Source organism: Rissa tridactyla, chromosome 14 (genome assembly GCF_028500815.1).
Source record: "Rissa tridactyla isolate bRisTri1 chromosome 14, bRisTri1.patW.cur.20221130, whole genome shotgun sequence".
Classification (NCBI taxonomy): domain Eukaryota; kingdom Metazoa; phylum Chordata; class Aves; order Charadriiformes; family Laridae; genus Rissa; species Rissa tridactyla.
Window position 1 is genome coordinate 7,797,479 of NC_071479.1, and position 21,107 is coordinate 7,818,585.

At 37.7% G+C, this 21,107-nt stretch overlaps 1 protein-coding gene across 7 annotated transcripts in view; it reads left to right on the forward strand.

The window, feature by feature from the left end:
* The window catches only part of CDK5RAP2 (CDK5 regulatory subunit associated protein 2), an 84,077-nt gene that overhangs the window by 19,538 nt on the left and 43,432 nt on the right, over nucleotides 1-21,107 (forward strand). For 6 of the 7 annotated variants that reach the window (XM_054220295.1, XM_054220293.1, XM_054220294.1 and 3 more), the window contains 6 exons: nucleotides 4,594-4,764; nucleotides 5,560-5,733; nucleotides 12,893-12,990; nucleotides 16,094-16,224; nucleotides 17,834-17,949; nucleotides 19,495-19,623. In XM_054220295.1, the coding sequence (XP_054076270.1) occupies nucleotides 4,594-4,764; nucleotides 5,560-5,733; nucleotides 12,893-12,990; nucleotides 16,094-16,224; nucleotides 17,834-17,949; nucleotides 19,495-19,623 (819 nt within the window). The remainder of the gene's footprint in view (nucleotides 1-4,593; nucleotides 4,765-5,559; nucleotides 5,734-12,892; nucleotides 12,991-16,093; nucleotides 16,225-17,833; nucleotides 17,950-19,494; nucleotides 19,624-21,107) is intronic. The other variant, XM_054220297.1, reaches the window with a different exon arrangement.

Genomic DNA, 21,107 nt, shown 5'->3' on the forward strand with positions numbered 1-21,107 from the left:
GTATACGTGGAAATTGCTCTTCCTGCAATATCACTTAAAACCAGTAGAGGGATCTCTTTACCCACAAACAAATAAGTCTGCTCCCCATCTCCTGCCCCCAATTTCGCTCGCATTTCTGGTTGATTGTCAACTGTGGTTAAGCTGCCGTCACAAAGTCTCTATCTTTGGTGTGCTTTGAAATTTCTTCAGGGTGTTGAGGTTAAGGAGAGAAAGAACAGATCGCTTCTGTCAGTACAACAGCCACAAAGAACATATTTTATTGATTTAAAGTATTTTATATTTAACTGTCTTCTCTGTTCAGAACTTTTTTCATCTTTCAGGGGAGCTGGAACATAACTCTGCATAGCAAAGACAGGAAAAATAGAACTGAGTAGGGAGTTGCCAGAGGATTCAAAGTTACTTGTATTACAGAAGCCTATTTGACTCCATTATGTCCATGTTTTTCATGTAAATGACTAGCTCCTTGGGGAAAAGCATTCCTGCCAAAAGATGAGCAGTCTTATAAAAATTATATCCCTAACCTATTTCCTACTCCTTGCAGAACAGCTGCTTCAATTTCAGAGTTGCTAGTACATTTGGATACAGCAACATTGCCTATGAAATGTTGCCCATTAAGTAGTAGATATGTGGGAGTAAAAAAATATGCTGTGATATTTTGCTCTTTGACAAATAGAAAACCACTTCAGTGATCTGATGCAAACTTTTTATGAGACTGCCTTAAAAATTCTGTTCTATCTATGCTCCAAGACACCTATTTATCAGTGTTTCTATTTTGTTAGAATAAAACGAGCAAGGATGTGCCTGAACTGTAGAAAATGCCCTTGACATCTGTAATGAACTGCTGTCTTAGCTCTTTACTCACATGGAGATTTCTAGTGACTTTTCATATACTGTAATTGGGATAATCCAAATTTTTGCATGTATCTATTAAAAAAAAAAAAAACAACAAAAACCAAACCCAAAACAAAAAACACCAACAAACCAAAATTCACAGCAAACCTTTGAGATCCATCTGCCCTGTTGTAGACTCAGCTTGTCAGGATGATTTTGGCTTTACTGTCCTAGAATGGAAGAAGGTTAATTAAACTAAATTAGCTAAGACAGCTACCTATGAGCTGATCATGCAAATCGCAGACCGTGGCTGGTATTAGGAGTCTTCTGGAGCAATGGGCATAGATGCTCTTGAACAATGTCCCTGCCTCAGCGTGGGTGGGTGCCCTGGCTTTTTACTAGGTCAAGTTTAAAAGAAAAAACTCTTTCAGTTCTCTACTTTCCAGAAGCTGCTTTTAAGCAGTAGTTCAGCAGCAATTTAAGCTCTTTGAAATGAGAAACTTTGGGCATATATGTGTATTCATACAATTGATGAGCAATAAACATCAACTCATCGTTAATGGTGGTTGTGTCCACCATGTTACTGCATCTCTTAACAGAGATTCAGTGCTTCTTGATCAAAGAGTTTGTTCAAATTTACATGATTAAACACTTCAAGTATCCATTCTCTCTCCAGGCCTAAATGTAGACAATTAAAGTGTATTTACTAGACATTCATATTTGATCAGTTGGTTGGGGAAATGCAGAGTAACTCATTAGGCAGAATTTATTATTTAGTTTTCCTACCTGTAGTTTAGCCTGAGAGGGAGGTTTTGGAGCTTCATGACTTAATTATTTACAAACCTGTTTTCTGTCTGACAAGGAGGGGGAGGCATCTGCTCTAGTCTTCTACATTATAGTGTTTCACATTCATTTTTCTTAGTTCAACTATCATTAATCATAGGAAAGTCTCTTGGGGAAAAAGGTTGGCAGAGGGAATTGCAAAGTTTATGCTCTGAGAACTGTGGGTACTATATTATCCTTCCAACTCAATGTATAGAAACCAATAGATTTTTCTCCCAGACAATTTGAGTGGTCAATGAGTTCAAGCAACCTGCTATAGTGATGGATAGTTTTGTGTGTTACCAAATTCTAGCTCATGCAGAGAAGATAATTTTCAATCTCAATTCTAGCTTCTTTTGGGAAGGATTTGGGGAACTCTGGGGGCAGAAATAGAGGCAAAGTATCTGCAAATTGTGTCTCGCAGGCTTTTTAAACTTTTCCTGCAATTGTATGCCTGATCAGTCCACCTCTTTCTGTAAACCTAGACATAATATTTGTGCTGCTTTAGAGGCAGAAGCATATTTTATGTACCTGACAAGTGTGGTACGCCAAGACAACTCAGATTAGATAATAGGGGGTGTAGTACTGTTATTCCAGCAGCATCTTTTCCATCTATGCATGTCTGTCGTCTTTTCTTCTTAAAGCTGTTTACGCTTTTCGTAAAGAGAAGTCGCTTGAAGTTATAGGACAGGTCAAAAGCGTTCCTTTGAAGTTTAGTTACCTAACGTGTAATGTATTCGCTTAAAGCCTCTTAGTGATGCAATAGTATAAAACCAACGTAAAAATAGAAAGCCGAGGAGTGAACTTTGCAATGCAGTGAGAATTGTAACACTGCAGTTGATCCCTTGCTTCCAGTTCACGTGTTGTATGTGACTAGGCTGAACGTGACCCACTTGAAGAGCTCCATAACTTCAAGCCAAAGGACTTTGCAGTTATCAGACCATTGCACTACTTTCCAAAGAGCTGTGCTACACTGCAGTTTATAGCTAGCAGTTAGGAAGAAATAGAAACTTCTTTGAGAGTTTGTGTGTATAGACAAAACTTGGACCTGATTCTGCAGTTTTCATAGTTAAATAAGTAGTTCTTTTGGTCCTGAAGAAATTAACTTTATTAGTTTGCAGAACTGAAGGTCTAAGCTTAATCATTCTTGGAAACTGAATAACACTTGAGGTTTTTTGGGAGCTATTAGAGATTTCTTAGCTGAGTCCTGCTAATGAAGCTAAAATTAAGCAAGTAAACCAAAAGGTATTGTAAATGACAATTTGTATTTAATGTGCAAAATAAACAGAAGTAAAACACTGAAGTAGTAAAATGATGTTAAAGATTTGATGCGAACCTGCATGAAGCAAGGTAATTAAGTCAAGAAAAGGACATAAAACAGTTTGTAAAGAGACTGCAATTAAAGTGTCACTAGTACTATTTCTTTGTACTTAGAATAAGAAACAACTATTGAATTTTAAATCCCAGTGGAGGTAAATGTACAGTTTATAGGTGACTACCATATGTGCAAACTATTTAAAGGGCTTATGATACTTCACAAATGGGCCCCTTTTGGGAATAAATGGAAAACATTTGTTTTAAGATGTAGGCTGTGTTACCTGGTTCTTTGGGTCTGAAGAGAAGTTTAGATAGTATAAAGTCTTCTGTAAGTTTTAATTGTTTAATTTTAGACAACAGCTCCTTTGTTAGAAGTTTCTACTTCTCTTTTTCCACACAATCCATGCAGTAAATGCTCTAGATCTTCTTGCAGAGTAAAAGCTTATAAAATGAGGCTTGTGTATATGCAAGCTGTGCCTCCTTCAACTGACAGTGTTGAAACTTCCAACAAATCAGCAACAAAGTTTGAAGTGACACAAATAGTGGTAGTGGAAGGACAGAGATGCCACGTTATGGATTTTTCTACTCTCGCACGTTTTCCAGTTGTAACTGGGAACTGACTGTTAATTACATGCTAATAATTTCATATGTGTTTCCATTGATTTAGCGATTGTCCCAGTTCGTAGCAAAATGTAAGGAACAAAAATTGTTTGATGTTATTGCTTGGAACCCAAGGCTTTATCAGGTGGTCAGACTTTGAAACGCCATATATAGCTAGATTTTCAGATGTTGGATTTTTAAGTAAAGTGAAACAGGATCTGTAGGGATGCAGTGGAGACAGCTGTAATTGTGGTGTGTGTCAGGTGTATCACCTGCAAACTAGGAGATACTGCTTTTTACATTGCAGTAGTCCATGTTGGTCCTAACAGGGTGCTTTGGACTTGCTACTGCATAAGGCTATTGAAAGAGATTGTTTCTGTGCTTTAGAAGCAAAATGGACAAGAAGTAGATGTTTCTGTGGTGGGGAATTAAGATGTGGAGATGATGCAACTGAGCTTGGAGCTGCAGGAAATAACAGCCATAATCAAGATCAAGTTCTGTTCACAACTTCTAATCACGAGACTGACCTCATTGGTCATTTGAAGTTTGTGCCCTTGTCAAAAGAAAACGTTTCAACATTTCTGACCTTTTGTTTGATGCAAAAGTAACTAGTAATATAATGTTAGTGCAAGAATTTTCATGGTGTGATGAGAAAAAGAGCAAATGACAAACTGAATCACCCGTGACCAATTTTCTCCTATTTCTAGCAAGGCAGTAAATTGACTCGGAAGTGAGTGTTCATTCTGACAGTGACAACAACTACGTGCATGATATTCTAACAGCCTTGGAGTCCAGTTGTTCTGTATGAAAAGCATTTAAACAATAACAACCTAGATTTTCAGAAGACAATACTGACACCTCATCTAAACGTTTTCTTTCTTTAATTGCGTTGATTGATGCCAAGAGAAAGATACTGGCTTAAATGCATTCTCCAGACTATTCAGTGATATGAGAAATTTAAAGCAATGGAAAGTTAAGCTAATAAGTTGATTTGCTAAATATTCAGTTTTGGTTTTTTTGTAGGACCTTAGAAACCAGCTAGAGAAATTACACGGTGAAATGATTGAGAAAGAAAAAGCAGTTGAACATCATTACAATATTCTTTTGAGTGAAAGCAATCAGAAGTTGCAGAGCCAAGAACTAGTTATCAAGCAGCTAACAGACAACGTCAGTCAAAAGGATCTGCTGCTTCAGGTAGGTAGGCTTCAGTTGAAATGAAAAGTGGAAAGTTATCATTTGATTTTGTATGAGGAATTATTACAAAATCACATTTGTATTTGGAATTACTGTTGATTTTGATGATAATCCTTCACTTTATAATACTGTATTTGCAGAACAGACATATAATTATTGAATGTGTGGCATTCAACGAGATTTCTTGTTAGGGTTTTATAAAGCGTGTGGACAGAGGAGGAAGACAGCTTTGCTAACACTTATGTGGAATTTTCACTGTTGTGGTAAGATAGTTTAAAATCTCTGAAGTGCCTATGATTTTCAGCTTATCGTGCAGAAGCTAGAAGCTGAGGAATAGGTATAGATACTGAAATATTTTCTCTTTTTTCTTTTTTTTTTTTAAAGCCCATTCAAAATAAGGTACATGAGGCGGGAGCTGCCTGAATGTTAATGGACCTGTGTTCAATTTTTTTATAGCTGGAGGTACAACCCTGAAAAGTACCGAACTTATTCAAGCAATAATGCAAAGAGTAATAGTTGAGCTTGCTGTATAGCTGGAGACCAAGGTGCATGCCTTGACATTTTTTAATACTTAAAGGATTGGATAGCTGCGGAAAACTGATGTTTGATTTTAGGTTTTGTTTTTTTTTTTTTTTTTGCTTCTCACGTTAAGTTGAGCTCTTCTTTTGTGAGGTATGGGAAGACCATGTGCCAGATCATCCTTGGATATTCTCCTGAATTTTCTTTATTTCTCTATTTTGCAGTATAAAACTAGAGTAAATTTTGTAGAACTGTCTCATTGTTTTCTTTTGTTAGAAACTTGATGGAACAGTCAAAGAAAAGGATGCAGAATTGCAGGAGCTCCTGAATAAGTACAAGAACCTTCTAAGAGCCAATGAAGAACTTGAACTGAAAAATGAGGGCTTAGTAAAGGAAAAATGTGCTGCGCAGTCTCAACAGTCAATCGTCAAGATAGTGAGACAGTTAGAGGTGAGTTTTTCATAACTCTGATCATTTGCAGATAAATACCTTACTTCAAATTGAAGAGAATTTTGACTTTTGCTTCAAAGGTGTGGACTCATACAAGCTGAAATTTACCTATGTAGCAAGGGGCTGCTTTTCCTTCAGATCAATACCGTCACAAAATGTTCTGTATTATTAAATTTATAACAATGGCTTTATTAATAATTGTGTCATATGATTTTAATAATTGTGTGATAAGATTTGTATGATTGTGGTGGTGTTGATCTGGTATCGTAAGTTATTAATACATCAGAGTATCGTACTCTGATGAGTTTGTGTGGCATCACTAAACTCTTTAGTCTCAGAAAGTGTTTAAAATGGTTTGCCTGCCATAAAGAGGTAAGAGTTTTGTGGTCATTAGGGTAGACGTGTTTCCCTGAGTGCAGTGGTATCTGCATTTCTGAAGAGAAGTGCAGAGGAGAGTTTGTGTAGTTCTGATAGATAAGGGGAAAGATTGCACAGAGCTAGCGACCACAGGAGATAAATGGAATCTGAGGATAAAAAATATATTTTTTTAGGTAGGAGAGAAGATATATCTAGGACAAGAAGAAAACCACTTTTTAAATTAAAGCAAAGAAGAAAGGCAATAGTACAGTATGTATCTTAAAAAAGGTGGACAGTATATATACATTATTTTATTTGATGCCATAAATTGAAAAGACTTGTTAGTACCTGAAATTGGAGGTCAATATTCAAAGTCTTAAAATGTAGATTTAGTTCCTTCACCCTTCACCCCCCACTTCTGTACTGGCAAATAAAAAAGTCCGGTACTGTTATGAAGTTTTTGAATCACTTGATGTGATGAATCAGTGCATTTTTTTTATTCTGTACAGAATAGTGAACAAGTAAGTTGCTTTTGAAGGTATGTTTCTTGTCTGTTTTTGTGTTGTTTGCAGCCTAGTATGTTAAGGTCTCCAGAAGCATCAGGCAAAGTAAAAAGAATTAGAGTAGTATGTACTAATAATGGAGAAAGCTATTTAGTTTCTTTAATAATAATGAGATTTTCTCAAGGATGTTTAAAATAAAGTGAGCCAATGGGAAAGGAAACATGAATGCTATGCCTTGTGTCACATTCCAAACACACTAGTGATGAGATGCTTAATATGTTATGAACACTATTATTAAACAAGGTAGATCCAAGCACACATTGAGTCATGGGTTATACGACAAGCTTAGAGTAAAGGAGCTGCATCATGGTTTGCCAGGGTACCAGTGCAGAGTATATCAAAGAATATATGAATATACATGTGGAGAAAACAAAGTCTGTGAAAGGCTGAGTAGAAATTCTACCTCCGTAAAACAAACTGCAGTGCACGCACGTAACTTCTGTCATGAAGGGAGCTAAGAGTGATGGAAAATCATGCAGAATTGATGAAAATCAAATACTTTCCTCTGTACACCCCACTTCCAGTATAGGTGTATAACCAGGAGAGAGAGCAGTAGCAAGCAAAGCCATGCATGGTAATGACCCAGTACCCACCTTCTAATCACAATCTATTCTCTATTGCTGGTTCACTTAATGATTGTGAACAATACCTAATCACAACCCATTGTCCTCTCGGCTCAATCTCTGTGTAAGATATCTCCTGTAAGAACCCACTTCGGCATATTAATCATAAGTTTTTGGACACAGATTATCCAGAGCTCTGCTCTCATTGGTTCCTCGGGCTCTTTGATGACTTTACAGTGCTGCACCAACTCTCAACAAACGCACAGCTGGAGCCTCCCACCAGAGAGAACAGAAACCAAGCTCTTCCAGCCGCACTGATCTTTAAAGTTGAAGAAACTGAATTGAGAGATGCAGAACTTTCTCTCTTTCATCATATCTTTTTACTTTATTTTAATGTAATGATAAATTTTAAAGCAACCAACATCCAAAGCCCTGCTGGGTGCCTTGGCCAGGCCAGGGAAGATAAATGACAGTTTCTAATTAGAGTTTGGATTCTTGAGCCACTGTCATGGGCTAGAGAGAGAGTGTGCAAGGGCACTGATAATTAGGTTAGTCATGCAACTGCTGACTCTGGTATCTATGAAGCCTCGGAATGAAATATATTTTACAGACAAGGAATTTAGAAATGCAGTGGAAACTTTAGTTGATTTTGTGCTTAATGCTTTTCTTCTTGCTCATCTTCGTGTGTATCAGGAATAGCGTGGCCAGCAGGACTGGGGCAGTGATCATACCCCTGTGCTCGGCACTGGTGAGGCCCCACCTTGAGGCCTGTGTCCAGTTTTGGGCCCCTCATGACAAGAAAGACATGGAGGTGCTGGAGCGTGTCCAGAGGAGGGCAACGAAGAGGTCTAGAAATCTTATGAGGAGCGGCTGAGGGAGCTGGGGGTGTTCAGCCTGGAGAAAAGGAGGCTGAGGGGAGACCTTCTCGCTCTCTGCAACTCCCTGAAAGGAGGGGGTAGCCGGGGGGGTTGATCTGTGCTCCCAAGGAACAGGCAGGCGATGGGACAAAATGAAATGGCCTCAAGTTGCGCCAGGGGAGGTTTAGGATGGATATTAGGCAAAATCTCTTCACTGAAAGGGTTGTGAAACATTGGAACAGGCTGCCCAGGGAACTGGTTGAGTTGCCATCCCTGGAGGTATTTGAAAGACAGGTAGATGTAGTGCTGAGGGACATGGGTTAGTGGTAACGTGGCAGTGCTGGGTTAACGGTTGGACTGGATGGTCTCTTCCAACCATAACGATTCTATGATTCTCTTACAGCCAATACTCCTATATTTACAAAGGTCTTTTCGTTGGAGCATTTGTTAGGTAAATATATTTCTTACAGTTTTTTAGACTTTTGTCATTCATTTTATTACTGAGAAAAGCAGCAAAATTGAGAAAATTTGCTCTTGCTCAGTCCTTGAGCTGTGCTTCTGGGTTCTGTTGTTGCACGTGTAATCTTGCACACAGCGTATACTGCAGTAAGGGGCCACAGTGATACAAATTTTAATTCTAAATTGATTTCTCTAAGTGTAAAGAAAAATAATAATTAAAGCCTTGGATTTACTGTAATGTAGCTTTTCTGTGATGCCTGTTTTTGGGAGGAGGAGCTTATATAGCACTTGAGGGTGGAGTAGGAAATGCAGTTAGCTGATAACACTGCAAGGCAAATCTGACGTTTCTGCAGACCCAAGGCACTTCCTAATTCCTGTATGATCAGCACATTATTTGACTTTGGTTATAATTACTCCGCAGAAGTAGAGGAGTTAATACGGTGCAGCCAGGGAACTGAAGGATACTGTGTGCATAGAGTTGGGGTGTCTTATTTGCTGCAGCTGGAGAAATTATAGTTAATGCATGAAAGTTATTGATGTAACTAGAGCATTGCAGTTGATGGGTGTCGTGAGAATTGGAATTGGTGCAGTTGTTGCAGTGCTGCAGACATGTCTTAGCTGTCGAAATTGATGCAGGGTGCACACTATTGCTGAGTCGTCGTGATTATGGAAAGTGATGTAGTTGATGTGTGTTTTATACAAGTGTCCTGTCTATGAAATAGTGATCAGTGCATTGTACTTGTTGCTTTCAGTCTCTTGAAATTGATGCTGTGAACACATAAACAAGGTGGTAGTTCAATTTCTGATTTGATGAGGTGAGCTTATAGCTGAAAGCAGCAATGTTGTTTGTCAATATCCATGTCTTCACACGCTTCAAACTTGGTGCTCTTTACCTGTGACACTAAGCATGGCCTGGTGATAGAATGGACGTGGTTAGTGTATCTCACCGTTTTTGTATTAGCAGAAATTTAATCTTAAAGGAGTTAGCCTGATGAAGTGATATTTGGAGTATATAGTCCAGTAGTCTTGCCTCGCATATCACCAAGAATAAGTTCCTCAGAGCCATCAGCTTTGTGACATTTGCTGTGGTTGAGATGACATCTTCTAAAAGTCACCAACAAAGCCTTTTGCTGTAGTAATTTTCATCTTTAGATATATGACCCAGTGGCCCATAACTATTTTAATCTTATTAGTGATTGTTTCATTTATGCTAGACCGTACATAAAGTTTACTGCAATGTTAGAAGAAATTACCAAATCCTGGTGCTGGTGGCTGGCTGGCTGACTCAGGGATGAGGTGTAGGTTATGGCCTTCTCTCGATCGTTCATCCTTTAACCTTCAGAGATTTTGAAATTATCCCAATGGTTGTTGTGAGCAGAGAGTATTCAATGAGGCAACCGGATATTCTTGTGACTTTGCCAATAAGTTATTTATTGTGGAGGTATAAACCTTTTACTTTCATTGCTTACAATTTGAGAAACCTTTAATGAAAATAAGTTATGTTTTCCACCACTGCTGCTTAGCCATAGTATTTCAGGCTTAAATATAGACTTTAATGTATTAGATTGCCTCCTTTCACGGGAATATAAATCTTTCACTGCAATATGGTCCTGGATGTCTTGCAGCTATCTCCTGTAACACATTTTCCCTCACACCATGTGTCAAGAGGTTTAATGTTTCATTAACTCCCACGGCATTATGGTCTATTTAAGTTACAGAGCCGCCTTATGTTTTGTGTACCGTTGGGAAGTTGATTGGAATAATTCACTCCTACGCGTAATTTGGAAATGACAGTAATAATGTACAAACAACAAAAAAAGAGATGTCATGCTATATCGTCTCATCCTTATTATTCATGAAAGATTCTGAAAAATCAAGAACCACTTCCTCATGATTTTGCTAACCTCTGCCTAGCTAGTTGAATTGAGATTTTAATAATCTGTGTATAGTCTGTGACAGTTGGAATTAAGAAACAGCTCATGTCTCCTGTTATTCAGAAAAAAGGAAAAAAAAAAAAGAGTTTGGAGGATTTCATGAGCTTACTGAGATTTTGCTGCAAATGTAGAATTAAATTAACATGTGAATTCTAAAAGAAACGTGAGAAACTGGAGCATGGTTCTATGTGTAACACCACTTTGTTAATACAGCAGCCGTAGACCTTAAACAATTGGTGACAACTGTTATCTAATTTGTGTACTGTAAACTCTTCAAAGTGACATTACTTTGCCAATGCTTCAGAAAGTGCTTTTAATTAGGATATAGTTGTGTAGTGTCTTCAGTAATAATTGCAAGGCTTGTATCAGACATATGGAAGAGTTCACTAGAACTTTTAACAGACTGTTAACCAACTAAATTAAGTCAAAAGATTTATTTCTTCCTGTTGCTTTCTACGTCATTGATCGGTGTCATTGTGATCAAACTTTTTCCTACTTAAATTACAATCTGTGTGTTTTATGTTTAGTGACTTTTCTTGAAAGTCTGAGATTCCACCATATTGATGAGACTCCTTAATTCAGGCTGCAAGATGTACTATTTTACAGGTTTTTTGTGAGATTTTTTTATTAATGGACTTCGGATCACCCACCTCCATCTGTTTGCCTTTGTGTTTCTCAGTACTCAGTCAACAGAAGCCATTGCTGCGTGCTCCTCCTCTGCTCATCTAGATAATAAACTTGATGTGAAGCTCAGTATTTTCCACCTCGTATGCAGAATAGTATATTTAATGTAAAAATTGCACTAGAACCTGGAAACATTTGCTAGAATATGGCTACCGTTGGAATGATGGGAGATGAACGTGATGCAGATGTACAAAGGCAAGGTCACTTCTTCAAACCATCCATAGCGTGAGGTGGTAGAAGCTACTCTTTCTGCAGTAAGATCTGATGTGCAGATTATCTTAACGGGAGTAATTTGATCAAGACTTGATTACACTTGCAAAATATTATTTAACATATTTGCTAGCATACTGTGAAGTACGAGTGTAAATAATTAAAAGCAAACAACAGTTGTCCTTGCTTTTGTACTGTTTACTTTGCAGAATACTGAATTTTTCAGATTAACAGAATCTTTGCATCGTTAGTGTGAATTAACATGATTCTACTGTAGCTGAACTTTTGTTGCAGTTCCTTCCTTAGGAATTACATTTGGAGTAATAACAGCTGCTTAAAACTCCTGGGTGTAGATTTCTTCCTTGTTAATGATCTGTTCGCTAATGATTTAGTATCTCTTGAGAATCTGGTTTCCAGTCTGGAGGTTGTAATATGGAGAAAACAGAATTACCTTTCATTCTTGCTCTCCAGCGTTACCTTGTCAAACTAGAGCCACGCACATCCCCCATTTGCTGTGGAACTTTTTTTCTTCTTCCTTGCAGTTTTCAGTTGAAAAATAAAACTGAGAGAAGCAACAAGGCCTACTATTCTTCTCGAACAGAGGCAGAATATATGTGTCTGACATTGATACATCTAAATTTGCTATAAATATCTCAGTTATTTTCTCTTCTGCGATGGCTGATATCTTGGATATTTTTATGTAATAAGTGCAAGCAAATGCTCTTTTAAATAGCTGCATTTTTTGCCTCCTGCGGAAAGAGTGGCTGTGTGGTTGTTTTGGAGTGAAAAAAGTCTTGGGAAATTAGTGGATCCTTACTGAGAATGTAGCATAAGAGTCTGGATTTATTCTAATAATAATAATAATACATTTTCTGTGCGCAAGACTGCAGGTAAACAATTCTCTTTTCTTTGCACAAGTAAAGCAGCAGCTTTGTAGTGATCCAGCTGAGTGTGCAGAAAGCGAACTCAACGGGTGTGTATCTGACATGTTCATCCTTTATTTGGCGGCTCGCTACAGTCCTTTTTGTACAGAAATGGAACAGAATTTGCAGAAACCCCTCCCCCAAAGAAAGCTAATTTTATCCAGAAGACAGAGAGGACTGTTAGGACAGTGCTCAAAAATGTGTGCTTGGAGCTTGGGCTTCTCTACTTTCCCTTCCCTCCCTTCCCTCCTCTGGAATACCCAGGTGGTTCCTGGTTCATTGAGATGTAAACTTAGGAAGTGTGAGGATGCTCGGGCAGGGGGAGGAAGCTTTTTAGACTGCGATAAAAATCATAAACCACTGTTTAGATACATCATTCATGGTAGGTAAATAGTGCAACAGTATTTGCCTCCTTTAATAATAGCTTTTTTAAAGTATCATGAATAGTTTTCAGATTCATATTAGGCTTTGGAGACAGGCAGTCCTGTTCAACAAATTTGGATTTCTGCTTCTTTCACGTTTTCTTCTTGATGCAGGTGTACACATAGTTGTAGACATGCAAACTTAAAAATTACCTTGTAAGCTTAGTATGTTCTTGTTTTAATTTAGGAAAATAAAGAAGCCGAATATGAAAAGCTGATTCTTGCTTTAAGAAAGGAACAAAATATTTATTCTACACTAGTGAAGACTTTCAAAGAATCGGATAGGTAAGTGCTTTTTCTGTTTTGGTGGATAATCTAAACTCAAAGGGCAAAAGTCAGAAGTTGTGAAAAAAGGTGCATCTTAACTGGAGTGGTGATGATTTTGTACCAGCCCATTGTTCATAAGGCCAGGGGGTTTGGAACCAGGGGATCTTTAATGTCCCTTCTGGCCCAAACCATTCAGTGATTCTATGAACTAGCAGTAGTGGTCTCCTTAAAAGACAACTGGTTTTGTAAGTGGGGTTATATTATCTAAATTACTTAATTTTTTCTGAAAATATTTCTGTTTGGATTGGAATCTCATATGAGCCAGATTTCCAAAGCAAGCAGCTAGATTTTCAGAGGAGGTACATGTCCTGTGTTAGAATAGAGGGGAAAAATCAAATTACAGGGAACTTCTGGGTGCTGGATGATTTGCCATGGTTTACTCCTAAAATGCAGATAATGCTTCTCTCAAAAGTGTCACTGTGAGAATGTTGATGAGAATAAAAGCCAGTAAGATTTTGGAAAAGGTTAAAGAAAACAGAATAATTGAGGTTTGCGTAGTATGCTTTCAATGTAAAGCATTCAGAGGTATGGCAGGAGCGAGTGTTTTTTAACCTTTTAAAATCAAAGAACGCAGCATTTTAGAAAGAAATCTGTGGTTATTTTTTATGCCATTATTGCTTGGCAGTTGAGGAGGAGGCGTTATGATAAAATAAAGACAATTCTTAGCCTTTAGGTAAAATAAATTTAAACATTTTATTAAAAAATTACTGTTACAATTACAAATATCTTAATTAGGTATTGGCAGCATTTGAGAGCCAGCTCCTGACTCCCCCTGCCTGAAGGCAATGGCTCATACCTGCCAACTTTGTGGGAATGTGTGTTTGTATTTTGCAGTTGGTTTATAGACCACTGTAGTTTGGAAACCATAAAGTGAGTAGCACTAAAGTAGATGAGATCTGGTATCTGAATTAAGCGCGTTTGTAGTAATGCCATCTTGGGCTGGGCCACGGCTCAGAAGCTCTTTTGGATACTAGAATCTTTTTCATTAGAAATAGTGATGGAAGTCAGATTATGGAGATTATTTCTTATCTCTGGGAAAGGAGCAATGGCTTTTGTGACTTTCCAGTTGAACAATCAGCAAATGAAGGAAGAAGCCAGTTTGTTTTAATATTTCATATGGAGGAGGTGACCTGGCATTGAAACACGTTCTGTGGGTAAGGAGATTGTCAACACTCTACGTAGTAATGACAACAAAGTAACGTAGCTCTGATAGTAGTTTTTCTTAGAATATTTTTCAAACAAGGAAAATCATAACTGTAGTTGTAATCATTAGGGTAACAGAAGTTTTCCAGTTAACTTCTGTAGGATCAGGAGCAGGATCATTAGTTCCGTTTTCTTGATACGGAATTATAGGATGCACAGAGCAGCGCATGTTACGCAGTGATTTGGAGAGGATGCGCAACAATTCAACAGTAGAGCTGGAAGTTGGAGGCAGGTCTTCTTGTTGCTCCTCCTCGTGGTTTTGTGGGCTGAGATGTGCTGTAAATCTTATCAGGGAAGACTTGAACCCCCAAAGTTCTGGGGACCCGATAAACAAGCCCTGCAGATTAGTGCAGCTTCCTCATTTGTGTAACTGCCATCAGCAGTGACATGGATTTTAGGCAAACATCTGTTTTTCTTGCTGACATATCTTTTTAGGCCTTATTTATTTTAAGTAGCCTGGATGGTTATTTTTCAAAATAAGCTACTGGATGTCAGGACCAAGACGTTTCTTGTCTCTTCAAGCAGGGAATCAATGCTTTTTCTTATAAAACATTTCACTCCTGAAAAGGAGAAAATGCGCTTACTTAGCTTCTAGTAAAGTGTTGGTTTGTTTTTATTCTTAATTTTTTGCTGAGCATTTAAGAGCTCTGTCTTCAAAGATGCTCTTGAGTGACGGAGAATTGGTTAAAGCAATAGTTTCTTGTGCAGGAAACACTGACAACAGCACACTTGTCAGAAGACAGACTGAGAGTCTTTTCATACATGCTGTCTTTTAACTAATGCGTTTCTACAATATGCTGTTATGCTCATGCAAGTATGATGTGCTGTATGTTTCTGTACAGTCTCCTGTAAGATGGATTTAAATTTTTTTAAACGATTCCAGAATTCTCTGGCATTTGGTGCAGTGGATTGGAAATTCTACAGCAGCTTAATTTATCTTAAAACACTGAGGTTCTGAGTGAAGTAAGTGTGAAAATAAATAATGCAATGAGTTCAGTAACACCTTGTTATTTATTTGTTATTAAATCCAATTGATTTAATTTTATTGCAATTTCAGTTTTTAGCATACTTAAGTCTTTTTGTGGACTGATGGGAACTGTCTTGTCGATGTTGTTGAAGGGCATGGGGACAATTTAGCAAGGGATAGCCAGAGGTGCAGGCAGAGCTGCCTGAGGGGCAGTGGCTAAACTCAGAGCTTCAGTGGCCACCTTGGAAGAAAGCTGCTTAAAGAATTAATTCACGTTGACATATTCTCATTTGTAAGTTTTGGCATTTACATCCCATTGAGATAATTGAGACAATTTAGACCTTAAAAGGTCTTTTTATAGACTGTTGGATAAATGAAGAAATAAAACAGTTGGTTGTTTCTGGGTCATATTTTCAACGAAACACGAAATCTTTTTCTTAAGTGGAGCATTAGATTATATAGTATAGTTCTGTAGCAAGGGAACAAAGTTTCCATGGTCACCATATAATAGAATACACAGAGCCATCAGTATTATGTGATAGTGATATTTTTCTGGCATGCTTTTCAGAAGTTAGTAATTTTGATTTTCCTTAAAAAGAATTACACAGAAGTTGGCTGGTGGAATATATCTGTCATGTTTCATCTGACTTAGAAACAGCACAGCTCAAAACAGCAAGAAAAGGCCGTATATGTAAATGTTTAGTTTCTTCTCTCTGTGTGGGATTTGTTTGTTCTTGTGCATCAAAATGATGTAAGTGTGTGATGAAAACCAGCAATGGCTAATGTGAAATGGGCTCTTTGTGGAAGCCCAGATGTATGAAAGACGCTGAGGTGCACAACAAAATGTTTTGAATTGAATCTTGAAGATATTTTTTTTCTCCTTTCTTTTAGTATAAATAGCTTGCAAACAGAACTAAACAACATTTTCATGTTGCGAAAACAACTAGAAGAAGACGTTTTAGCTAATCGTAATCTGCAGAAGGTTTTAGAAGATCAGATTAAGGACATGAAAAACCGACAAGGTCTGTGTACATCTGCAGCCCATCCCTTTTCTTGATATTCTTGCCCAAAAGAAAACTGGTTTTATTGCAGTCAGTTTGCTGTGATGGAGAAGAAACGTTTGAGAGTAGAAAAAGGTGTGAAAAGACTTCTTTTCAGCTTTCTATACTGAGAATTATTTGGGGGATTTGTAACAGAATGTCTTTGAGCAATCAGGGCATATACAGAGAGACAGCTTTTCTCTTTCCATGCAGCAAATGTTAGTAATTCTGTGGCAATTCTACTGCAGTGATCATTTCAAGCTGCCTACAATTTTGTACCCATAGAATTTACTGTTTTCTGTAGAAGTTGGAGATTCCTGGCTTTGAATAAATCTGTGGCCATGGGATTGCTTTCTGACCATGGAATGTAATTATTTCCAAATACTCTGGTAAAGAGGTTGTGTCTCAGGAAATGGCCAGACTCTTCCTAACAGAATAAGTTTTTCCAGAGAAAGGAAAAATAGCCAGAGGTTTTGTTATTTTGTAATTCAGAAATAGCAGCGCTTTTAAATATAACTTCTATTTTAGCTTTTTTTTATTGTACTTCTTTGGAGGTGTTTTTAGTATATACTTAGGTATTAATATAAGTGTACATTGTTAAGTATAGTTTACTGCATATGTACAGATGTATCTGTTTTATTCCATAAGGGATATATAAATAACAATAAAACCTGTTCGCTTACCCTTTTCAACTTAGCTTTTCAATTTTAGCATCGCTCCCTTGACAGCTATGATAAGTGACAAAAGTTAAACTTCTGCCGTTTCAAAGTTTCCAACCTCCAAAGCGCAGACGTGATGAACAACGAGGGTGGGCCAAAGGGGCTTGCGGATGCTCCTGGGTTCTGAAGAGCAGTGGTGTTGCGGGTGAGGCTGCTCGGAATGAAGGCTGTGAAAATTAGTGATCATTTGTGAAGCTTTGGGCCCTTGCAGCAGCCATGGGATCAGTGTCAGAGCTGGGAGTAGGATTCAGGCATCTCTTCTTTGTCGTAATTTACATGTGCTTTCTCCCTATCTAATGAGATATATTTATAGAATTAACCGTCATCTATATTGTAAACGAACAGGTGTTTATTGAAACATAAAAAATCATTCCCACAGTTATAGAGGAAATGAATAAGTAGCTATTTTCAATTCAATTAATGCAATCTTTTGACCCAAAAGCAAAATAAATTCAGTAACTTTGTCTAACCTGGCCTTTTGCCTTGAGACATTGAGTTCATGTTCATAAAAATATAGTTAAAATGGAATAACTATTCATGCCTTACTTATCCTTCCTAGAAATTATTTCTAATTGTAATGCTAAATATGCAAATTATAATTCAGAATTACAATCGCCACTCATGCTGATAACCACAGAAAATACAGCCACGAAAATACAGCATGTCTAGGTGTCAGAAGCACAAAGAAATACGAGGACAAAATTTGTTCAATTAAACAGAAAGCTTATTTTGGGGGATGAAACGTTTTAACTGGCCTCCCACAGACTTACTAGTAGGTTCTTATTCAAAAAGTCCTGTCTTTGCACTTTCTGCTGTGTTTTCCTGCAAATAAGAGTCTCTGAAATAATTCCTGTCCTTGGTTATTTTGACAGAAGAAACACTGTCTTTCTGTGGAGATCAAACATCTTATATGAGTATCTGTTTAGGAGAGCAAGATCGTTTAAGCCCACAAATAGACCATCTGTCTCTTGAAGAACTTAAGAAAAAGGTATTGATCTGTTTTATTATTTACTGTTTCTAATGGCTTAATTCTGCTTCATTTATAGTTTGTGCATCTCTCACAAAAAGAAGCATTTTCATTATTTAGGTACAGTTGGGTAGTTCTGAAAGGAAGATCTGAAAGGTAGATCTGAAAGTTCTCATATCCGTGGTCTGTGGTCCACCTTTTATGAACTATTTAGTCTTTGTTACACCACGTGAGCTTCAGAGTCAGCTGAAAGATAGGTGGCTTGCTGCAAAGGTTTTATGATAGACTCCTGGATTCAAGTTTCAGACTCAGTGCCACGTTTTAGTCATCATGAAGTATACCAGCTCCAAAGAAGAGTTTTTGCATTAAGTATCCTGCAACGCGTATGCACCTTGATTAATCATGAGGATGGTAGTGGTGTCTATAATTTATACGTCTGTATAGCACATTGCATCCCACAATTTGCAGATCTTTTGGTAAATACGGTATGTTATAAAATAACCCTGAAGTAAGTTAATGTTGTCTCCATTCTACATAAGGAGAACTGAAATTCAGAGATTAAACGTGCAAAGCACTGTCATACAACAAATCACTATTGGAGTTTGGAAACTTGTTCTTTTGACTCCTCACCCTGTGTGGTGACCTCTGATCTGTGCACCAATTTATTGTGCATGCAATTTATTTATATCGTAATTATTTTGAATATGGTCGTTTGGGAGTGAATGTCAGCGAAGTTTTATATTTCTCGTGGCCAGCTGAATTGTAGGCAGGTGTTCGAAATCTGGAGGTGGGTAATCTGAAGGAAAGAAGTTTGCCTTACACTGAACAGGTGTCAATAAAAAAAGCCCCAGATTGTGTCCCAGTCCCATTCTGGGGTTATACCACTTTTATCTCTGAACAAATTCCCTTCAGTACATTCAGGGACATTCATTAGCAAAAGACATTTTTATACCATCTCTTACTTGTAAAAGGGTTTGTGCGTCTGAAAGTTGATCTTGTTTATCCGAATATGTTAATTGGTCTAGTAAGAAGATTTCACTTTCTTCTGCAAACATTGCCTTCTTGATACACTACGAGTCTGTGACAGTAATGTCTGTTCAAGAGTTTTGAACATGATTGTCCTTTCAGATTTTGTATCTGTGAAACAACTCAGAATGACAGTGGCTTATAAAGGGTGTTTGAGACAGAAGAACAGGTTGTTTCTGAATGCTGCTATTTCTCTGTAATGCTGGTTTCCCTGGCACTAAAACGTCTATTCTCAAATCAGCCTGTTGGTTTGAGGTGCCCTCAGGTTTCTTCTTGCTACTGAGTTGTAAAACTTGATATCTCAACTTAATAACATGGCTGGAAACTACAGTCTTCTTACAAGTTAAGATTTCTTCAATAGTAACTCACAGATACATAACCGTGTTTTCATACATAGGGAGATTGCCGCATGAACAGATACAGAAGCCCAGGCTTTCCAACTCTGCAGTTTAGATTTAGCTGGAGATTCGTATATCATAATTTGTTTCCATACTAGTATGGATGTTACCAGTTTTGCTTGTTCTTCCTTTGGTTATTTAGGTTACTGATCTTCTCTTGATGGTTAAGGATCTGCAGTCAATTAATCAAGAACTTAAGAAAAAACAGCTTGGACTTTGTACAACAGATTCTCAAGGGAAGGAAGCACTAAAAATATTAAACCACAGTGAGGTAGGTTTTCTGTGTTAAAGTAGTGAATGTGACTCTCGCGTCTAATACGCCTTGTGGAATCACTTAGATCAGTGCAGAATGAGTGTAAAACCCTCGGGGCTTAGGTTGCTAATTCCTTATAATAATTTTTTTAAATTAATGATGTAAACACCTTTAAGATGTTAGCACAACAGAGATGCAAGTGTTCAGTGATGTGTCAAGTTGATTTAAGGAAACAACTTACACATCAAAATATTAATTGGGTTTGTGATGTATTTGTTTTGCCAATTGAAAGCGAAGGAAATAGTTTTACAAAGAAAGCAGTATCTTATGTAGCATTTTAGCTACTACTGAACGTTTGCTTGTCTACTGTTCAAGAGTCATTCTCATGCTGTATCTAATTCTGTAAGAGCTTAGTTCATATCTCCTCCGCATCCGCAAAACAACTAGGGTTGACTGTAGCCAAACCAGAAAGATAAGCACTTTCGGTCACTTAAGTGCATGGTTGTTTCTTCATGTAGAATGTAGAAGTATATGAAGAAGTGGCCAGCATTGGGGTAGATTGCTGAGAGCTGCAAGGCAGTAATCACTGCTGGATGTTTCATTCTTTTGCCCAAAGCCAAGACTGCTTTTAGCTGTGGGGAAGACGAGGTCTTGGCAAAATACTTCCACTGAGAAGCATTTTGGGTGCTGGGTCCCCATGTGTCTTACTATGTGTGAATGATGAAGGATGTTCAGGAGGCTCTGGTAGATTCTAGTGAACCTTCTAGCTTGTTACAAAGAATCACTTGAAATGTGGCTAGTAGTACTTTTCTTTATATTCTGTTGTTGTTTTTGCTTTCAGTTACATGTTCTTGTGCATCACATATTGAATAGGAAGGTAAAAATATAAAAGGCGTAATGATGGTATTAGAATTTTGTCCTGAATTTCTGAATTAAACTCAAAAGAACAAAAAATTAGGAATATTTTGAATCAGTTACGTGTAGGCATTGCCTAATTCTAGAGCTGGGACTGTAGTATTTATGATTTTTTCTGCAGGACAGTTTATTCTGCAGGACTCTGGAAAAAGGGTCCTGTCTTTTACCACATGTACTGCAGATGCACTGGAGGCAATCGTCAGAAGTCACAAAATATACTCGCTTTTTCAGTTTTAAGACATACTTATGTTACCTTCGATTGAAAAAGGTTTTAAATCATAGGTCAACCTTTAGGAGTGCCATGGCTTTTATTAAAACAATGAATTTACACGTTACTCTAATAGGTTTGCATGGAAAGCTTGTGGGCAATCTGTTTCAGAGCACATGGACTTTCTGTAGGTTAATATTTCCAGCAATTTGCCTGGTCATCCTGCAGAGGGTGCTGCACCCCCACTGATGCTGTACTTGATGCCGAAGGAGTTTGTCCTGTGCTAAGATTATCATGACAAGATACTGCGCGCTCCTGCATTTCTCTCGGCATGAAAAGAACATATAGGGCTTAACATATATTTAAGAAGCTGTCGACG